Source organism: Microchirus variegatus, assembly GCF_963457635.1.
Source record: "Microchirus variegatus genome assembly, chromosome: 17".
Classification (NCBI taxonomy): domain Eukaryota; kingdom Metazoa; phylum Chordata; class Actinopteri; order Pleuronectiformes; family Soleidae; genus Microchirus; species Microchirus variegatus.
Genome location: NC_139818.1, coordinates 687524 through 708993, shown reverse-complemented (window position 1 = coordinate 708993; position 21470 = coordinate 687524). Strand labels below are relative to the sequence as shown.

The following is a 21470-nucleotide window of genomic DNA, read 5'->3' as shown; positions in this document are numbered from 1 at the left end:
AAGTAAGCCGGTGAAAAGTAGACATATTTAACCCAAACAGCCAGAGGGCTCTCATACTTTCTCAATTATTCTACAATCTGAGGATATAAATAAATGTAATATCTTTGCAAGATAAAGCAACGCATGGCTTTGTTTGCTTCTTTCATCTCATTCTAAACTGCCACCATTTTCACCCCTGGATCAGTGTGTGTGTGTGTGTGTGTGTGTGTGTGTGTGTGTGTGTGTGTGTGTGTGTGTGTGTGTGTGTGTGTGTGTGTGTGTGTGTGTGTTACAGCAGGTGATAACTGTGATTGTAGGTTTGACATTGTGTTCCATTAAAAAGTCGACTCGTGCCTGAGAGGTAGAGCAGAGGAGATGAGTGAGGAGTTAGGATGAAGCAGTGTGTATGTGTGTGTGTGATAAGTGTGTGTGTGTGTATGATAAGTACCTTGAAGAAAATCAATTATGCATTCGTGGAGAGGAGAGAGGATCTAAACAGGACTGCCTAAGAGAAGGAAGACGGCAGCTGTAATGAAATCCTACTGTAGGAAAGAGGGGTGTGTGTGTGTGTGTGTGTGTGTGTGTGTGTGTGTGTGTGTGTGTGTGTGTGTGTGTGTGGTCTCCGTTGCCTCTCCCAACACACATGCTCTCAGAGGAATAAGGTTTTCTCAACTTTTCCTCCTCTTTTTCTTTGGTAATTAGCATTCTGTTCTCAATTTGGCCGCTTAATTAGGTGTACATAACCTTGGATTTCCAGTAATGGAAAACCGGAGGGCTGGCAAGATGAAGCCATCATCTTCAGTGATTAAGATACCTGCAAACTATTGTACACACACACTCGTCTGTATTCACATCATTACATGGTCAAATTAACATTTTTGTTCCACCTGTCTCAGGCAGAGGTGCAGCCTTGGCGTCGCTATAGAAATGAGAGCCATCACAGCAGAGACGCAGCCTGAGGGCCAGCGTGGCTTTAATAGAAATGCTATCCTTCAAAAACACGCCTGAGTGGAACCTGACAGGACATACAGATGGGTAAAGTCTGTCAGTGTGTGTGTGGAGGTGTGAGCTGGGTCTGGTATTTTCTGGAGGAGGAAAGTGGAAAAGAAGAAGAGGAAGATATAGAGAGAGAGAGAGAGAGGGGGGGGTGAGACAAAAGGGTGAGGAGATGGAGAGTGTGTTCCTGCCTCCACGGGAGATTGAGCTGGTACTTGAGGGCGCAGCAGTGGAGGGAGGAGGGGGGGGGGGTTGGCACGGTGGCCGGTGATGGTGGTGGTGGTGATGGTGGTGGGGGGGGGGGAGTGCAGGGGGGTGAGGCTGCATGTCTCTGTTCTTAGGCACAGCGAGGTTATGCAAATGCTCCGTCAGGCGGAGGCCAAGGCTGAGTAGGTTACTGACGGACCGTAGAGTACACAACATGTCCTCCACTCACTGAGCCAGGCAGACAGCCAGCACTCTGACAGAGAACAGAGAGGCACAGGGAGGCTACAGGGGAATGCTAAGAGCTAAGAGCCATGAGCCACCATCTCCATCTCCATCTCCATCTCCATCTCCATCTCCAGCTCTAACTCCTTCCTCCACCTGGTTTGTTTAACCCATTAAACTCCTGTAAAAAAACCACCTCTAAAACCTGAGCTTCAACGCAGACTAAATGAGTGATTTCTCAGCCTCTGCAGCAGATATAGGAACAAAATTCAAAAAGTATTTGAGAGCTCACACCTGTGGCTTTCCTGGGAAATTGAGCTTATTTAGATAAAAGTAAAGTGAATAACTATTTTCAATTAAAAAATAAAGTCATATCAACTTGATTTAGTCCTGATGTGAAAAACAAGAACATCATGTACTGACTGTAACAGTCTGCTTCACATGTGACGGTGATGATGCTCACAGCGTTGTAGCATCTGCAGCTAAATCCACTGTCACCTCTGCTGTGAGGCTGTAAACACTCTGTAGATTATGATGTTAATTCTCCTTCTTCTGTCACTTTGAGAAACTCCTCAAAATCACTGCCTTCATAAATCTCTTCACTGTCAAACTCCTCCATGTTTGTGAGAAGACATTTCAAAACAATGTTGTGAGGAACCCTTGAACCTCCTGATGATTGACACAGCCGTGACCCCGCCTCTAACTGCACCTAAACCAATCAAGACTGAGTCTTCACTGTCACTGTTATCTGACACACACACACATGAGTTTCCTCCTAAAACATGCAGAGATCAAGTGGACACTCTAAAGTGTCTCTTTATGTTGTCCCTGCAATGGACTGGTGACCTGTCCAGGGTGCAGCACCCATTTCCCAGCTGGGATTTGCACCAGCAGCTCCACAACCCTCATGTGGAGGACAAAGTGTTCAACGACGGACAAAAATTCTTTTTAAACTTTTTAAAGTGACAAACAGGCTTCAGTGACTGGTTGTTTTTACGTTGAAGAAATACTGGCTTACTTTTATACTTTTATACTTTAACTGACGGATCACAAACTGATGAGCAGAGACGTCATGATGCTGAAGAACTTCAAGTTCAAACTTCTCCACCCAAGTTCAAACACTGAAATGTGACTGTTCAAAGGGAAATAAAGAGAAGAACATGTGTCTGCACCATGTGTTGATTGATGATGATTTATTCTTATTGAGGACACAGTTAATAACTATAAATAAACAGGTCTCAGATTCAGCAGAGGTTTGACCTTCTGTTTGAGCTGAAGTCTTTAAACTACACTCACACAACTGGATTTGTTTAATTCATTAAAGCAGTCGTCTTTGCATGATTGTTAAAGAGCCATTGAGCTCACAGGTGGTTTGTGATTAAAGATCAACTCACCTTCATTGAAGGCATATTCAAACTCCTCCAGAGTTTTAGGGAAAGTAAAAGGAGGCTCATCTTTCTTCATCAGTTCATCCAAGTCGATTCTCGACAGCAAATCTGAGAAGAAAGAGAAGATCATAGGTTTCATGATTCCTGCCTGTTTTGTTCAGTTATGAAGGATTTAAAGACGACACTAAAACCAAGAGCTTTTCATCGTTTTCAAGTGGAAGAAAAAAAAGAGACGATTTTCAAATATTAACCAAAAATCTCTATTGACTTTGACAAAATCTATCAGTGAAGGAAGAAGGACAGTGAGGGGGGTTTGCTAAAAAAAAGGTATCTGAATATATTTCATTCAAGGTTATCTACTGATGAAGCTAAGTAAAATTTTAAAGATGAACAGGTAAGAACAGGTTCTAGTTCATGGGCCAATGGTACCTTTGATTTTATTTTACTACAGTCCCGTTATGAAAATATGAGAGAAAAAAAGTTATTTCTTTTTTATTCTTGCAGAAATGTTTGGTGCTTCATCTCCAGAGGCAGAAGGAATGTTTTGTTCTTCAAGAACAAGAAGAATGGATGAGATCAGCTGCTTCCAGACATGGAATCATCTGTTAAACGTCTGCTATAATCTCTGAGCTCATGGTGAAACTCTGGACGATCCACAGAGAGCGTGTTATATACAAAGTACACAGAGTACACAGAGTATATGGTGTATTGCAGGCTCAGAGCTTTTCTCCCTCACCTTTGAGTGCAGTAGTCTTCTCTCTGTCCTCCTGACCAGCGACCTGAGCCATGATGATCCACAGTATGAACAGAGTGAGTGAGGTGGACCAAGGGTGAGAGGTCATGAGTCCTCTGCTCCTGTCAATCACTCAGTGACTTCCTGTCATTGGAGGAAATAAAGACAGTTAAATCATGGACGTCTGCACAGACTTTGACAAAGTCTCAAAAACACGTTTTCCCTCTCGTCTCCATCTCTGTCATAAAAAGAGCTTTAAATCAACGCCACAGAGGCTTTAAGTCATGATTGTAAAACATATAAACAACATGATTTGTTCATCATGATTACAAATAAACAGCTACAGATCAAATATACACATTACAGTAAACAAAGCATTTTGTAGTTATTAAATACAGTATTGTCATATATCACAGTGTATAGACTGTTCAGACTATAGAATACTTGTTGTGGTGATTTTTTCCAGTGAAGTTCACTTTTTCAGTGCACTGATATTTGCCATTTGAACGGCAGCCATTTTGTTTTAGCGGGAAAATCACTGTTGTTGCTGCTATCACATTAATGTTGTTACTGTTTAATCCATAAAGTCAGGACAGTGAGACTAATCCTAACAATCTGCTCCTACAGACACATTATGTTCACAAACCGTAGATTCTGTATGTGGAACTTATAGCATCGTTTATGCTAAGCTGTGACATCAGCTAACAAATACACAGGTGAACGTGCAAAGGATTGTGGGTAACCTCCACTACACTGACGACACAACAAGCAAACGTATAAATGACATAAAGATTAGCTTTTGTCTGTAACTGTGAGATCATGGTGTCAGATGTAGCCAAACGTCTGCTAACACTAGCAGACGTTTAGCTAACTGAACTTTTAACATGTTTACAGGGCATTATTTTTGTTATATCGCCACCTGTTGACTGAAAAGCTTTTGACATGTGTGTCTTCTTTGTGTGTAGATGTTGTTGAGAACTTAGCATGTAAGCAGACACTAAGGAAAACCTTTGTTTTATACCACCTACAGTTAGCTTAATATGCTAATGTGAAGTGATTTGATTGTAGACAGCTGTGATTGAATGTTTCTGCTGTAAAAATGAGACGAAATAAAGCTTCACTGGTGATTTGTCACTCACTAAACACGTGTGGGTTTAGTTCTGGTCTTAGTTCTGGTCTCAGTTTAGCTCTTAGTTGGTCACAGTGAGTTTAAAGTTAAGCTAACGCTGTTCGCTCACAAACACAAACACAAACACAGGCTGCAGCCATTTTCCCACGCTCTGCTGTCTCGCGACTCGCGCTGCTCAGTCTCTCGTGTCAACAACAACAACAACAACAACTACTAAACAACAACGACAGCAGCAGTGAGCGGATGTTTGTTCATAACAACACAAACAAACAAACAAACAAACATACACAGCTCGTTTTGTGTGTGTGTATGTGTGCGGTGGCTCTGGACACGCGCGTGCTCTTTCTCGAGGGAGAAGCTCGCGCAGAGCGAACAACAGAGAACATAAGAAGAAGAAGCATGCACGCGCTGTGTGCTCGACTCACGCACCATCAGCACATTCGTGACTACGTCCACTGTCCACTGATGATGATGATGATCCTCCTGATGTTGTTGTTACTCCTGCTGCTGCTGCTGCTGCTGCTGCTTCCTCCAAGTCTCTCAAACAGGAAGAACTCTGCGCGTGCAGAGGTCTGAGAGCGTCAAACTTCCGGGTTACCGGGGCAACGGCCTGTAAGGCGGATTTAAAGAGACAGGAGCACCTTTACTGCTGCTGCTGATCCATGGGTGCTCAAATATAAGACCGGAAGTTCCTATTAAGGCTGTTTTTTAGTGTGTATCTGCGTCATTACCTTGTTTATGAAGCCCTGAAGGTTCTAAACAAACAGTTCAGTCACTGCTGAGAACACTGTGTTTTATTGTAATCTCAGGCTCAGAGAGATCTCTGAAAAAACCCGGTCCGGTTACGTAAACAGTGGTTCTCCTGAACAGCAGATCCTCCTGCTCCGGGCACTAGTCCGGGCACATCCGGTTGCGTACATTGAACCGCAGAAGAAGAATAACGTCCGTTGTGGAGGTGTTTCACGAGCGACAGTGTCTTCTGACTCTGGGTCTGACTCTGGGTCAAAGGTCGTCAAAGGGACTGAGGCGGGGAGTCGTGAAGAAGCTATTTTTAAACACTGTTAAAACAATGTTTTGATAATGAGGAGCAGTGCATCCACCGTTCCAGAGGGGGGAGCTGTGCTTCTGAGAGCGGATGTTGTGCTGATGTCACTTCCGGGTACTGGTCAATCACAAGACAGTTAGAAAGGCTCTACGCTGGCTGACCAATCACAACACACTCTGTCTTCTGGGGGTGTGATTTATGTCTGAAATATCTCGGCTCAGGAACAGCGTCAGAAAAGAGGATTTCTATCGGCTCTTTTACAGCAACTAGGAGGTTTTTGAGCATAAAACAAGTTAATATATGTAAGTAGATCTCCATAACTAACATATATGTGCAACAGGACCACTCTATGTGACCTTCAACACTCAAGTTAAACAAGTGAAAAGATAAAAGTGTGCAATGTTTTGGCTGAATGTTAGAAAACAGAGTAAATCACACAATGACTGAGGACTAAAGAGAAAGAAGTCATTTGATTTAACAGCATATTTATCTCAATAATTTATCCTAAAGTATGCAGACAATTAAGTTTGTTACCGACTAAATTTGAAGAAAATCACATTTAAAAAAAGAACATTTATTTAAATCAAGCAAACTCATAAAGACGTCTGAAGTCTTAAGAGGAAATTTTAAGACACTTTCTTCTCTATTCTGTCCTCATTGAGATGAATTAAGAATTAAATGTGTTTTTAAAAGTGAAAAGATTGTTTAAGAATAATGTCTGTAAATGTGTCACCTCAGAGAGGCTCCTGTTGTGTTGTGTTGTTGTTGATGTAGACAAATAGAATCAGAGATCCTGTATAAATGTGTCACTGTGATGCACTGAGCTGCTGAACGTCTGATAATCCACAAACAAATGGTGTTTAACAGAAAAAGACAAACAATGATTGTGTGAGTCTGACTGACACTGGTCCTCTGAGTCATCACCTGAAGATGGAAGAGAAAAGACATGAAAACATTATTCATCTCATCACAACAAATACAGATGATTGTGTTCAATCAAGTTCATTTTTTAAGAGATTAATGGTCTTTATTTAGAGCAGAGTGTCAAACTCAAATCAGTGTCACAGTCCACTCAATATGATCTTAATATTATTATTTAATATCCTAATAAAGACATTCATGACAATATTTTACAGAATTTCAAAGTAAAAGTGTGATGTGATGTGAAACGCACAGGAGTCAACTGTCATCATCATTTTTTAATGTACACATATAAACTCCACTTATTCTCACATATACAAATATTCCAGTCCGTGTTCATAGCAGAATATTTGCTGCTGATCTTTTTATTTTTATTATTGTGCAGGACTTTTCTCAGAAGCTTGTGTTTCCCCCAGAGTCTGAGCTGATGCTGCTGCTGCTGCTGCTGATGCTGCTGATGCTGCTGCTTCATCATCCTGTGCTCCTCGACTGCAGCAGCAAACAAAGTAGGCTTTCTTAAGTTCTCCCACCATCACTTTCTCTCTGTCTTCCAGCTCTGCTTCCTCCTGCATCTCCCACCTGGAAACACAGAAACACAGAAACACAGAGAGTGGGTGGACACCAGAGAACATGAGCTCTTTTAATATTAACATACATTTGACACTCAGGCTTAAATGAAAACAAGCATCCAGCAGCAGCTACAAAGAGACGCTGATGTTTACACCTGCAGCGCTGGTGTCTTCTTACACACACACACACACACACACAGTGTTTATGTTAAGTTTTTACCCACATACTCGGCTTTATTTGTGTTTCACAGACAGAAAAAGGAATGGAATTATAAGGAATCATTGCTCACAAATGCATCTGCTTACACACACACAATGTCACGTCTGTTATGGTGGTGCTTTTTATTTTATTTTACTTTACTTTAGTCTTATAATTGACAGGGACGAGGTCGACACTGGTCCAAATCACATGATCTCTAGACGTTTTAGCTGTTATGTTGTGATCTTTTTTGTTTCTCTTTGTGTGAGAAGAATATTTGTGCCATCCCTAATGAAAACCACATGTACTTATGAGTTATTTGAAGTGAATGAAGTTATATTTTCACTGTTTTCTTGTCTTTCTTTCATACTGATCTTCAGAGAAGTTCCTCCTCCTAACCCTAACACCAGCTTCTTCTTCTTCCTCTTGTCACAGGTCAACAGCTGCAGAGCTCTGCCTTTTTCCGGGCGACTAATTTCCCTGAAGGAAATTGCCTCCCGTGTCTTGTTGCTCCTGTGTGTCGTTGAATCACTTCCACGCTGCGTCTCTCCATCACATTTTCTAATTCTTGAAGAGTGGATTGAGGGCTGGAGTATGAAGACATCAAAGGAAGTCACGTTGTAATTCAGTGAATCCCTGGATGAGCGACTGTGGTCAATCAGATCCATATGGAGAGCTGTGTGAAGGCCGTCTTTGAGCTGCAGCATCACACTCTCCCTCCGAGGGGAATTATATCTGTCTGACTGCAAATGATTGCATTTTCATTGCAATCTCTGCGTCTCCTTTTATCCTGCTCTGCCTCGCTGTATCTTCAAATAAGTGCCGTATATACGTTTGCTCTGTGCATGTGAGGGGGGGGGGGGGGGCTTATAAGAGCAAATACATCACACATGTTTCAGGCATGATAATAAAAAGCAGGAGTGCCTCTCACTGCACAACAGGTTCAGCCTCTGTCACGGTGTGTGTGGTCATTTCTGAGTTTGAGAACCATGGGGCGTTTATACGTCTGATAGTACAAATAACGTTATATAAGAATATGTATATATATATATATATACATATATATATATATATATATATAAGAATGACATCAACAGCAATGACACTCAAAGTTATGCTGTGCAGCTTTAAACAGGCCTTTGACAAAAAGGTCCTGTCTTAAAATCACTTCTGCTAAATGGTTATTATGGGACACAAATAACACACAAACACAACAATACAAGTGTCACACAGTGAGAGAGAGAGAGAGAGAGAGAGAGAGACACAGAGAGAGAGAATGGTGGCCAATAATGTGGGGGGAGGGGGGGTGAGACAGGAGAGTGAGACAGGAAGGTGTGCTAAAGGTTTTTCAATGTTTAATTTTCAAATAGGATTAAGCAGAATGACATTTAGCTGAAGGTTACAGGCTCAGCATTGTCTTAGCTCATATTGATATGCAGGAGGCGCTCTGCTGTCACCGGGACAAACACCGCTGATGAATGAGAAGCCTTTCCCCAGGAAGGTGTTAAGTGCAAATTTGAAATGAGAGAGAGAGACACACACACACACACACACACACACAGATTGAATTATACCACGACAGTTGCCATGTACACTGTCACCAGATAATGTTGCCAAAAGTGTAAATTGTTCCGTCGAGTGTACGTCGTATATTTGTAGAGATTCTGTGAGATCTTGCTGCTGAAAATGGGACAGTGTGTGTGTGTGTGTGTGTGTGTGTGTGTGTGTGTGTGTCTTATTTCAACAAGTACAACACAACACTGGCTCTTAGAAATGCATAAGTAGGCTAAAGTTGACAATAACTTCACTGTATCCTCATTTCGGCAAGTTTTCTCTGGAATTTCCATCTTAATCAGGGAAGCGTTAGCCTTTAATTCGTACGGCTCTGCTCATTTCTCATGCATTAATACTGGAGCTGCTGACTCGACTCTTCCTCTGAATACAGAACAGGACGCAGATATTAAGACTCATATTTTTACAGGATTGATGCCACGGCAGATTGTCTCAGAGTGAGATGAAAACGCTGCCTCACATGTGTTTGACTGTAAGCTGAGATCATCACCAGACACAGAGCATCTGATTTACAGCTGATAATGAGAAGTGATGTTGGACAAATGAAGAGCGTGAGCTTTGACCAGAGATCATCTGCTAACACTGACTGAAGCTAAACTCAGGAAACAACACACGTGAAACTTTCACAAAAATAAAAGTTCTTTATGTTATAAACATTATTAAAGGAGTCTGATGACATGACCTGTGATACATTCAAACATTTAGGATCAATGCTTTTCATGTTTTTAGAGTTGTGATATAAGAACAGGAAATGTGTGTTTTACAGTAAAATAACACATTTCCTGTCTGCACACAGGAACACGGCTAAAAATCACAAAGAATCTCTGATGAAAAGTTTCAGAAGTGAATTCAACAGCTCAAAAAAACACAGTCTTTCAGCTTCTTGTCCTGTCCGCCCTGTGCTGCTGCTGTATACACACAGATGCTCCCTCAGTCTGAAAGTACTGTTTTTAGTTAAAGAGTGTAGCACACAATAATGTTTTTAATTCTTCCTTTTCATGAAGACCAAAGTGAAGCAGAATAGACCTGAGTCAGAAAGACCAAAGCAGAGGAAAATCAAACTAAATCAGTAAAGAAAGTGAGACTGAGTGACTGCTAAAGACTCAGAGACTCAGAGACTCAGAGTCACAGTGGGCAGTGGTTTCCTGTGCAGCTGTCAGTGCTGAGTGGTTTCTCTCACAGAGCTGCTGTTTGTGTGGCAGTGGTACTGGTGGTGCCCCCCTGCGCCCCCCCCCCCCCCCCCTGTTTGTTTAAAAGGCTGCCCTGTCAAACACAGAGCACCACTGGCTGCCAGACACTCAGCTAAATGACAGTGACAGCAGTCCTAATCAGAGGCTTCACACATTGCCGCAGGGCCTGGACCATCCATCATAACCTGAGCCTAAATATTTAAAGTGCTAAACTTTCCAAAGGTCACGGCTTTCCATGGATGTGAGGGCGACATGTGTCAGAGAGGGAGGAGAAGATGAGCAACGAGAGAGAGAGAGTGATAGAGAGAGAGTGTGGTCAAATGCTCTCTCTTTTCTCTCCCTTGTGAAAAGCACTTTCACTCTCAAACCTTTCAAATGTGGTCAGACGTCACTGTGTGGTCGTCACTGTGTGGTCGTCACGTCTCAGTCCAGGTTAGAAGAACCTGCGATTACAGCCAAACACCAGCTCAGAAAGAGAGTTTTTAATGTAACGCAATTCACATGACAGAGAGTCTGCAGCTGACAAGAGTCTGAAGAGTCTGCTGCTGAAGCACAGGTCAAGAAGAAAGACAACGGATGATGTTTCCAAAACTCTGGAGAGCAGAGGAGTGAGCAGAGGAGTGAGCAGAGGAGTGAGCAGAGGAGTGAGCAGCCTGACACACACTGGACAGAGATGGATGAACTGTTCTTCTACCACAGTGACCTGATGGAAATAGGTCTTTAAGATGTTTGACTTCACAGCCTTCAGATGTGTTTACAGGCAACAGCTTCAGAGGTCTGTGATTTAGTCAGAGTGAGGATGCAAACAGAAGATCAGAGGTATCATCATCAACAAGTCTGTTTCCTCTGAATATACAAGAGGCCATTAACTCGTCTGTGTCTCCTCTGCAGAACTCCTGCAGCCACTTTAAGTCATTTCCTGCCACTGAACTTGAACTTTGACCTTTCACAGGTGCAGGGCCTAAGGTCACAGGACAGAACACTGAGGACATCTGAGACGTGACGTGAGCACGACGCCAGGCTCTTCTTCATGACTCAGTCGTTCAGGAAGCAAAACCACAACAAATGTGTGTGTGCTGAAGCTCAGGCTACATGGTTCCTCACAACAGAGACTAAAACAGTCATTAGTTTGCCTGCGATGGAGATTGTACAGTAAAATCTACTTCAGTTAGAGTAAGTGACAAGTTCACAATACAGGACAGGAGGTGGGGGGGGGGGGGGAAGGTGGAGGGGGGGGGGGGGGGGTCATCGCTTTGACTCAATTTCCATTGAGAAGCAAACATCCAATTCAATTTAGATATGTGCCTGTGCTCTGCCCTGAGCCAGAGGGAGATTGTAACTGACAGCCATTGGACAGACGTCTGGATTTGAATATTGACGAGACAGAGACTTGACAGAAGGGATTATGCTCCAGCTCATGACTCTCTGCTGCTACAATGATCCATTCAATTGTCAGATCGACTCAGTGTCAGGTCTACAGTATGTCTGCGTGCACGCCGACGCCACTCAGTATTAGTAACCTACCTGAAATTCATCTCAATCCAACATGACGCACACACACACACACACACACACACACACACACACACACACACACACTGACTCAAACAGGACAAAAGTCTGCAGCAACAAAGCAAATGCATTTCAAAGGAAACAAGAATCCTTACGTTTAAATGAAGACGACCAAAAACCTCCAGAATCTCATCATGTCAGTTTGACTTCATGCATCTAAAAGTACAACAACTGTATTGATGTTTAACATGACAATGAAGAGCCGTCAGAGTGTGTGTGTGTGTGTGTGTGTGTGTGTGTGTGTGTGTGTGTGTGTGTGTGTGTGTGTGAGAGAGCATGTGGGTCACAACAAGAGTCTCCACAACTTCAAAACAGTGCCATCACACACACACACACACACACACACACACACACACACACTGAGTGCAGACAGAGTCATGGACAGGCTGATCAAAGAGCCTCGGACACATCAGTCCAGCCCCTTTGAAGGGACACACACACACACACACACACACACACACACACACACTTATGGGGACATGAGAGGACACACAAAACACCACAGGTTTCAAGTATAAATCTGAAGACAGTGAACATGTCAGTGACACAGACATTCAGCCTCAAAGTTCACACCCTTGAGACATTAATTCCCATAATTCCCATGAAAAGTGTCCAAATTCCCAAACTAAACTATCCACTGGAAACTTTCTGGAAAGTTACCAGGAATGTTCCACCTCTTTGTAACCCTCGTCATGAACCTGGTGTAAAATACTGTAGATATTGTTTCTGTCACAAAGCATGAATATGAATATGAATATGAGCAAATGAATCCAGGAATAATCTGTCTGTTTTCGTGACTTTAGACAATCACAGTCCTGTGTTTGACACCGTGCTCCATGTTTTACTCTCTAACTGTCGTGGAACAACACATTGTCCTGTTTGGAATCACTTGCCTAATTTAGCCAAAAACGCAGCATCTTGTATCATATAATAAAAGAACAGTGAGTAACTCTTCAGCAGTAACACAAGCACCTTTACTATGATGACACCAAACTATTCAAAGACCTTCATTTCATCATGAGTGACCTACAAACAGTCTTCAGCCTTAAAGGCTGAGTCACCTTCAAATGTTTGTGACACTGTGTTAAACAAAGGCAGATTTGTCAGATTGTCAGTTTGTTTCCATGTGGTTGTTGTTTGTTAGTGAAAACAGAATCACAATCAATCTTCTCATCTTACACAAACCAGGACTACACAAAGGTGTAGGAGTGTGTCAGTGCTCTGTCTGTGAGGAGGCTTTAGTCTCAGCTCAGAGCTGGAGGTCAAATCCACCTTAAATCAACACATAATCACTGTGGTGGAGTGAGTCAGAAACACAGAAATAAAACAAAGATGACTTAGTCGGAAGATTTAAGACCTTTGTTCAAGGTTTAAAAAGGCTAATGACTAATGGATAAGAGACCAAAACAAAGAACTGAATCAGTAATAATTGTTTTCTTGTGTTGTATTTTATGTATTGTTTGTTTTTCTGGATAACATTTGCAATATTTGATGATGTATATCGTTATATTATTAACCTTGTGATGGTAAATGATGTTTTAAAATGATTATTATCATATTTCCTCGATGAAACATCTCCTAGCTTGGGTTGAGTGCATTAATGTGTGTGGGTTTCGTGCAGAATAACATGTTTTTGTATTTATTTAATGTGAAAACAATGACCACATGCTTCAGATACTGTGTCTAAGTCCTCACTATTCTCTCAGTCATCGGGAGGAAAGTTTGTGCAAATTTGCCGTGGCTTAATTACTGAATAATTTAGACCATGCTCCAAATGAATGTAGATATTTCCATATTAATGTGTTTGCCTACAGATTCCACATGTATTTGCAGTGCGGACAGGAGGATGGCAATTATCACAGCATATCATAGCAGTTGTGCTGGTATTTCAGACATCATTAGGCTGCTGGTCCACCACACTGTGACTGAGCACCAGTCCACTGGACACAGCTCGGTACATTCCTCAGATAGACTCGCTCTGCGTCTGCGGCTGAGATCTATCATGTGCAGCTCTGGGGAAACAAGAGTGAGGGCCCGTGTTTGTGTTTGACATGGTACGCTCCAATTTAGAATCCCTGCTGTTTGACAATGTATTCTTACATGCAGTAAAAATAGGGACAACAGGAAATAACCAAACACCTGCCAACATCGTGTGGTCAGTGCAGAGCGCGCACACACACACACACACACACACACACACACACACACACACACACACACACACACACACACACACACACACACACACACACACACACACACACACACACACACACGTCCCAGGAGGTTGACAGCTCTCTGCTCCTCCTCACATCTCCCTCCTCCTCCTCCTCCTCCTTCTTCACTCTCTCACTCTCATGACTGTTTGGCTCTTGTTAGTTAGCTCAGCTCAGCTCAGCTCGGCTCATACGCTGGCACCTTTCACCAAAACAGCTGCCAAGAGGAGGTTGTGACACCAAGCAATGTGAGCATGTGTATGCTCTTACATATGTGTGTGTGTGTGTGTGTGTGTGTGTGACCCCCCCCCCCCCATGGCCCTTCATGATGAAGCCGACCACCCTGACACCTTCCAGCGTTGCCCAGTCCATGTCTGACAAATGTCTCCCACTGCAGCTCAAAGTGTCTCCACATGGACCAGGACACTAAAACACCTCTGTGATTCTTCCTCTCTCATCTTCTCCTCGTAAGCTCCTGCAGTGATTAGTTAGCAAGAGAGAAGTTCTTCATAATTAGAGCGGATCCTTCACAGATGACAAGACTCATTCTGGAACGTCAACGATGGAGCAGACGAGCAAGTGCAACATCATTGGTCGTCAGTTTAGTCGTCAAAATCACGTACGTTACATAACGCTCATGCACGTTCTCAGTCATCGCATACTAACGAGTCAAGTTAGTTCAAGCTGAACTTTGTAAGTCTGGTCGCCTTTTCTCTACGGAGCTCCCCCTACAGTTCTGGAGTAGTTATTTTTACACCACGTAAACATCCATTGTCTATTCTCACCAAACCCAAGACTTCCTTATTCTGAGGACTAACAGACGGTAAAAGAGAGGAACCTCAATCTCTCCAAGACAGTAAATGTGTCATTAACCCTCACAGTCTGATGTCTCTGTAAACTGTGTGTGTGTTTAAATATGGGAAAACATTTGTTCAATCTTGAAATTAAATTGAAGTTAATTCTGCTTTAACTAATTTAGCCATTAAAGCTCAAGTTAAGGTATTTCCCCTTTACTGTTATAGATTCACATCTCTGTACTTCACATGTAAACACATGTGTTCTGGTCCATTCTCCACATGAAGGAACAGTCCGTAGACTTTGATGGATTCTCCAGATGCAGAAGTCCTTCTGTACGATTCAAAGACATAACATCCTTGAGATTCATCTCTCTGAGGATTTCTCCTTGACTTTGAGGAGTCAGACGCTCGTGTACCTGTTACCTGCTGCTCTGGAATCACAGACAATCCGTCTTCCACCATTGACCTCCATGAGTAAAAGAGAGAGAAGGACTGAAGTGGAGCTGTAAATGAAGAGGTAAACCTCTAACTTAACCCTGTGAGCTCAGGGTAGAAAGTGTCCGACGACAGAGCTGAAGTGTGTGGATGTTTCTCTGATTTCTCCTGAGCTTCTTTCATAAAGTCATAACGTCTTCAGTGGTTCATCAACAGTTTCTCTGCCAACCTAAGATCACCTTTACTTTCTCCAAACTTCTTTTAAAGAAAAAGGATTAACGGCTGCCAGTGAGCAGCATCTCCTCCACGTGGTGAGACTACATCTGGGTTTACTCCTTTAAACTCTGCCACCAAATGCATAAAATATCAGCCATGAATTAATGAACAAAGGTGATTCAGATAAACAGTCAGTAGCTTCAGATTTTGCCTGCTCACACACGCACACACACACAAGCGCAAACACCAAGAACAAGCATTCGCTCAAACAATCTCCCCACTGAACAGCACACAGAGGGAGAAGAGATGTTCACAGTGATTCACCTCAGTGTGCTACCAGGAAATGGCCTATTACTTATTCAGTACTTTGTCTTTGTCGTCTGTGCATATATAAACTGTGAGATCTACTGAGGAGCACTGGGGCTTGAGAAACTGCGACTTGCTCTCAGACAAAGGCCTCGCTCTTAGACATTGATCTGGCAAAACTTCTATTCAAACTCAGCTATATATCATTTCCTTAGCCGCTATGAATAAATTGCATATTTCAGCATATGCTGCTTCTTATTTCCCTGGTTTCTGTAGTGACTTAGTTTGGTGAGTCGCTCGCGTGGTTGACTTCACGGTGAGTGATTGAGCTGAAGAAGCAGCAGATTCTGTCGGAGTAAAACTTGAGATAAAAGGAAGTGGAACGCTGTAAAAAGACAACACAATAAAACTACATCTACACTGAAGCTGCATATCATTATTCTGTAATTAAAATTGATTTGCTGACGATCAATGACACACACACACACACACACAGTATTACACAGTTGTCTGTGTAATGACACACATTTAGAAACAAACTAACCCTATAAATCCTTCTATTGAGGCCTAATCTCCTTTGAAGTGTGTAAGAATGTAAACTTGATGCACATTTTAACTGTTAAATGTCACATAACGGCCATTAAATGACTGTTATCATTACAGACACTTCACAGCAGTAAGAACTGAGTCAGAGGACGCTGCAATAACAGGAACACACTCATTACATTAGGATAACTATAGCTCCAGGTCTTAGTCCAGTCTAATCCCACAGGTGGATCCTCTCACCTTCTTTTGAAACAAAGACTAACCAAGATGTTTATTTCACATTTAAAAACACCTTAAAGACCTAAATACTGGATCAGGATCATTCAGGATCACTGAGTATAAGCGGCGTAAACAGGAAGCAGAATTCAGACGAACGCCTGATCCACACCAGAGGATTTTCAAGACGCTTCAGTCAAGACACAAGACCAGACTTTTGTTTCAGGAAGGAGATTCTGGGGATTTGAGATCTCAGAGAAACTGACAACGTGATTTAACGTGATTTCAGAAGATAAAGAGACGTGAAGCTGACAGTCGCTGTCATGAGTGAGTCTCTGTTGTGTTTGTTGTTTCGCTAACGTCCAGACGTTCTTCACATTTATCCTCCATGTTTTTCTGTTCTAAACAAAAGTAAACAACATCTGTTTCCGGGTCAACGCTGTCATCGGTTACTGCGACTGTTACTGTTCTGTTAACTCCTCACACGACAAATAATCTGTTCAAACTGCCTCTAATCTGAAGAAACCCCTCATCAGGACTGAAACATGACCGATGATGATGATGATGATGATGATGATACTCTTAGGTTGAGCTTAACAACAAACAACAGTGGTCAAAAACCAGAGTGGGAATTTAGCCTAAAATGAGATGAAAGTGAAAGTAGGTTTTCATTCATTAGTGAATAACTGAGTTATGACAATAAGAACAAACCAGGAAGTGAATGTGGGTCATAGTTTCTCTCCATCACGACTAAAACAAAGCTGTTTTCAGATCCCTGTGAAACTCTGGGATGACGTGGATGTTGAGCTTCTCCACCACTGAATGTCTTTGGTTCTTCATTACTGAGGATCAGATCAGCCTCTTATTCTCTTACCATTTCAAACAGTTCATTTCTACAATGCTAATGGCATTTTTGGGGGTTAAGGAGATAAATAAATCCCTGCTGTCACCTCATTTAAAATCAAATGTCACTTAATTATGGCTGTATGTGTTTTCAAATACTTTGCATAATTTATTGTTCTGCTTCGTTCTAATCTCCAGATCCATATCACACGTGCTCCATTTTAGCCTCTGTCCTTATAATAAAATCATAATAACGCTGCTTCTCTTCTCTTTGGTGCCTCCAGCAGCAGCGAGAGGAGATAAACAGCGCCATGAAAGGACGCTTTTAAGTTGTGCCTCACCTTGTAGGCTTTGCATTCTCTAAAGGTCTATTGTCAGTGAAGAAGAGAACACACACACACACACACACACACACACACACACACAGCCCTCTGGCACAATCCAAACACAAAAACACAAACATTGTCAGATTGTGTGAACAGAGTGCAGTAACAACATCGTTCAGAGTTTGTTTTGCAGAAACACAAAAAAACAAAAAGCTGACGATGTTTTAAACGTCGTGTGATTTGTCGTGAAGTCGTCTTTTCGTCTTTCCGTCGTCGTGTCTGTGCAGAAGCTGATGTGCCTCAGAAAAAACAGGCACATTAGTGACATTAATGTCGTCCACATTATTCATCATTCATCTTTTACTTAAAAACCAGAGCAGATTCATGTGAATCATGTTGATAAATGTTATCAATGACCTGTATTGAGCTGATTCTGTTTCCTCATCGATCAAAACCAAAGATTCAATAATCATCTGAATAAATGACACTGACATTAATATTTATATTTATATTACATTCATTCTATTAAATTCTAACAACTGCTTAAGGTCCTGTGACCACTAGGGGGCCCCTTTGAGCATGTCGTGACCTTATTGTTTGTGAACGACGATAACGGTCAATCTTTTACACGTTTTATTATTATTATTATTATTATTATTATTATATGGTTTTCAGACGAAGCTTCTTCTTCAAATGTTGTTCTTAAACCACTTTATTATCTTATTACAGTTCATTTCTTCATTATTTAACATTTATATGTTCATTTTATTTAATTCTTGAAGTTATATTCTTTTATTTCTACTTTAATATTTAATGATAATATAATTTGTGTTGCACTTTTGAACAGAGGGATTTCTTCTTAAATCAAAAGTAGTAAAGTAATGATCATCGTTACACATAAATGATTTGTCTATTGATTTACTTTGTTAGTTTTATGTAAACAGAATCATATTCACCTCTTATTATTGTTCCATGTTGAAAACAACAGAATCTCTGGATCTTTTTCTGATGATTAAATGTTTCTCTACACTGTTGACTTCACTGATCACAGCAGAACAATAATAACGATAATAATAATAACAATAACAGACAGAGATCAGTCAAACTGTGACTAACTTCTGTGAGTGATTATTGTGTAGTCAGAGCAGTGGAGCCTCTGCTGGTGAAGAGAAGAACATAACATCATCTTAACAACTGTTAACAAATCCTAAACTCTGGTGTCAGTCACCTGACTGTACTCATCTCTCATGACAATATTTAGCATTGGAAACATGTGACGTTGCTTATTGTGACAGATAAAGTGAGAAAGAATATATTTCTATATTTTACTCTCAGAACATGATGTTCTGTTCAGCTGCAGCTGGAGACAAAGACTCATCTTCATCCTTATCATCAGTGGGTTTTAATGAAGGAGAAACACTGAAAACAAGTGGAAGTTTAAATAAGAAAATGGTGCCAAACTCTGAAAAAGCAGCTGATCATTATAATTATTATAATTATTATAGAATATAAAGTATATGTTTCTCATTCACAGGGAAAAGCCTTTCTTTAGTCACCTTAGACTAATGACGTCCTTTTATGTGAGTAGGTGAAGAATCTTTTTCTAATATATGTCAAAGTTTTGCTCCTAACGTTGTGTCATCAGTTTGATGAAGATCTTCTTCTGTTCCAACATGACTGTGAAACATAAACACAGGGTTTGACTTTGAGTTTGATGTAGAACTTTGACACTTGAACAGAGATAGTGATCAGAGTCTGACCTCAGAAACACACATTCACACAGAAAGTCTTCTAAGAAGAGAGTAAGCTGTAAGCTGTGTAAAGGTCTCAGTATTTGTGTCCATGTCGTGAATCGATCTGTATGTGAGACACAATATGAGTGTGTATGTTAGTATGTAAATGTCAGAGTACTTAGAAACAGGAAGTGAACGTGGGCAGCTGCTGTAACTCAGAGAGAGTTTTACAACAATAACTGTTTTTCAAACTTCAGACGGATTCAGATGAGGAAACAAGGAGCTGTCGCTGGTGTGTGTGTGTGTGTGTGTGTGTGTGTGTGTGTGTGTGTGTGTGTGTGTGTGTGTGTGTGTGTGTGTGTGTGTGTGTGTGTGTGTGTGTGTGTGTGTGTGTGTGTTAGGTGGGCTTCTATTCTCCTGATTGAGTGACTTAACAGCTGGGTCACTTGAACCAAACACAATCAATGTGCTCTAATTCGATCTGGGTTCACAACACAAAATTCATTGTAAATAAACTAATATAGTGGAGTCTAAACTTCAGACGGACAGTGTATTATATAATTACAATAAAGTAGATTGCTTAGCCTGAGAAAACCATCAATCATATACAGTAGAGCCATTTCAAACACATTCCCTCTAGAGGAGCATAAAGATATTGCTATCGAGCTTTTGAAATGTCAGGGCAATAGAAAGCCAGGCTTTGTGCAATTACATAATGATTATTGCAAAAGTTTCTCCCCCTCACTCAGTGTGGCTGTAATATGCAGTGGATGGCCATGGGGGTTCATTAGTGAGAACAGGCTGCTGTTGAAAAGCTCCAGTTTCACCTCTGATCCTGGCTAATGTGATTTGGACCTGAGATTTGTAGTGTGGAGATTAGATGCTGGTTCACCTCAGGGTGGGAACCACAGAAGGAGACATACATCAATGTTGTTTGCGTTCAAACTCAAACGTCTTCTCACCTCTAATTTGCTCAGAAGCGTCGGCAACAAAAAAAAAGAGAAGAAGGCGTTCGGCTGAGCTGGAGATCGCTAACACGCTAACACGCTAACACGCTAACACACACATTTACATTTAGGACTGTTATGATGTTATGATGAGGCTGAAGATCAGCTGATGACAACTGTGATCTCCTCTGATTAACTCACGGCCATGATCCACCCCCCTCCCTCCATGATCCACCCCCCTCCCTCCATGGTCAACCCCCCTCCCTCCATGGTCCACCCCTCTGCCTCCATGGTCCACCCCTCTGCCTCCATGGTTCAACCCCCCGGCCCCCATGGTCCAACCTCCAGCCTCCATGGTACACCCCCCAGGCCTCCATGGTCCACCCCCCCCATGGTCCACCCCCCTGCCTCCATGGTACACAACCCCCCCCCATGGTCCACCCCCCCTGGCCTGCACTGACACTCACACACCGTCCAGTTACTCCTTCTTTCATTTCCTTTTCATTAATCCACTGTCGTCACTGTCACTCCTGAGTCTCTGCGCTTACAGCCTGTCCACCTTCACCCGTATACAGCCCCCCCCCCCCAACACCACCACCTCTACAACCCCCCCACGTCTCTACCTCTACACTTCCCCTCATTCCTCTCTCCCCCTCTCATTAGGTCATAGTTGTGGTGATTTGTCAGAGTGGCTGTGTTGATTAATAGGCCGATGGAGCCCCTATATTTGGAGGCTGTCAGCGGGGCTCCGGAGTGCCAGGGCCCCCCCAACACCACCCCCACCCCCCCGCTGAGCCCCCCTCACCACCCAGGTGGCCCCATTTGGACTAAATGAGCTGTGAAGGGTCCCGGCTATGCCCGCCCGCCCGCCTGCCTGCCCCCCCTACACACTAAGACGTAACGCACTAACACATGCGGGCACACACACACACACACACACACACACACACACACACACCCACACACACACACACACACACACACACACACACACACACACACACACAGCTCTCAGTGCCACGCACCCCTGCGTTCCCACATGATTTGTCACACTCCATCAATAGACAATAAGTTACTGCCACTCTGGCCTGTCAATGGGCCCTGTCTTCAGCAGCAGAGCCTCTGGGGGGGGGGGGGAATAATAAGAAAGTGAAAGGTGAAAAGCAC

The 21470-nt window shown here is 42.4% G+C and overlaps 2 protein-coding genes across 2 annotated transcripts in view; both read right to left on the bottom strand.

Moving 5' to 3' along the window:
• arb2a (ARB2 cotranscriptional regulator A) overlaps positions 1-5184 on the bottom strand; it is a 140211-nt gene extending 135027 nt beyond the window's left edge. Inside the window, exons 1-3 of the mRNA XM_083904092.1 lie at positions 5084-5184; positions 3529-3669; positions 2799-2900 (exon numbers count right to left, since the gene is read on the bottom strand). Of these exons, the coding sequence (XP_083760218.1) occupies positions 2799-2900; positions 3529-3634 (208 nt within the window). The 5' untranslated portion in view covers positions 3635-3669; positions 5084-5184. The remainder of the gene's footprint in view (positions 1-2798; positions 2901-3528; positions 3670-5083) is intronic.
• Positions 5185-6994: 1810 nt separating this feature from the next.
• The window catches only part of kiaa0825 (KIAA0825 ortholog), a gene marked incomplete at its 3' end in the record, with an annotated part of 103208 nt that continues 88732 nt past the window's right edge, over positions 6995-21470 (bottom strand). The window contains exon 22 of the mRNA XM_083904222.1: positions 6995-7199. Coding sequence (XP_083760348.1) covers positions 6995-7199 — 205 coding nt within the window. The remainder of the gene's footprint in view (positions 7200-21470) is intronic.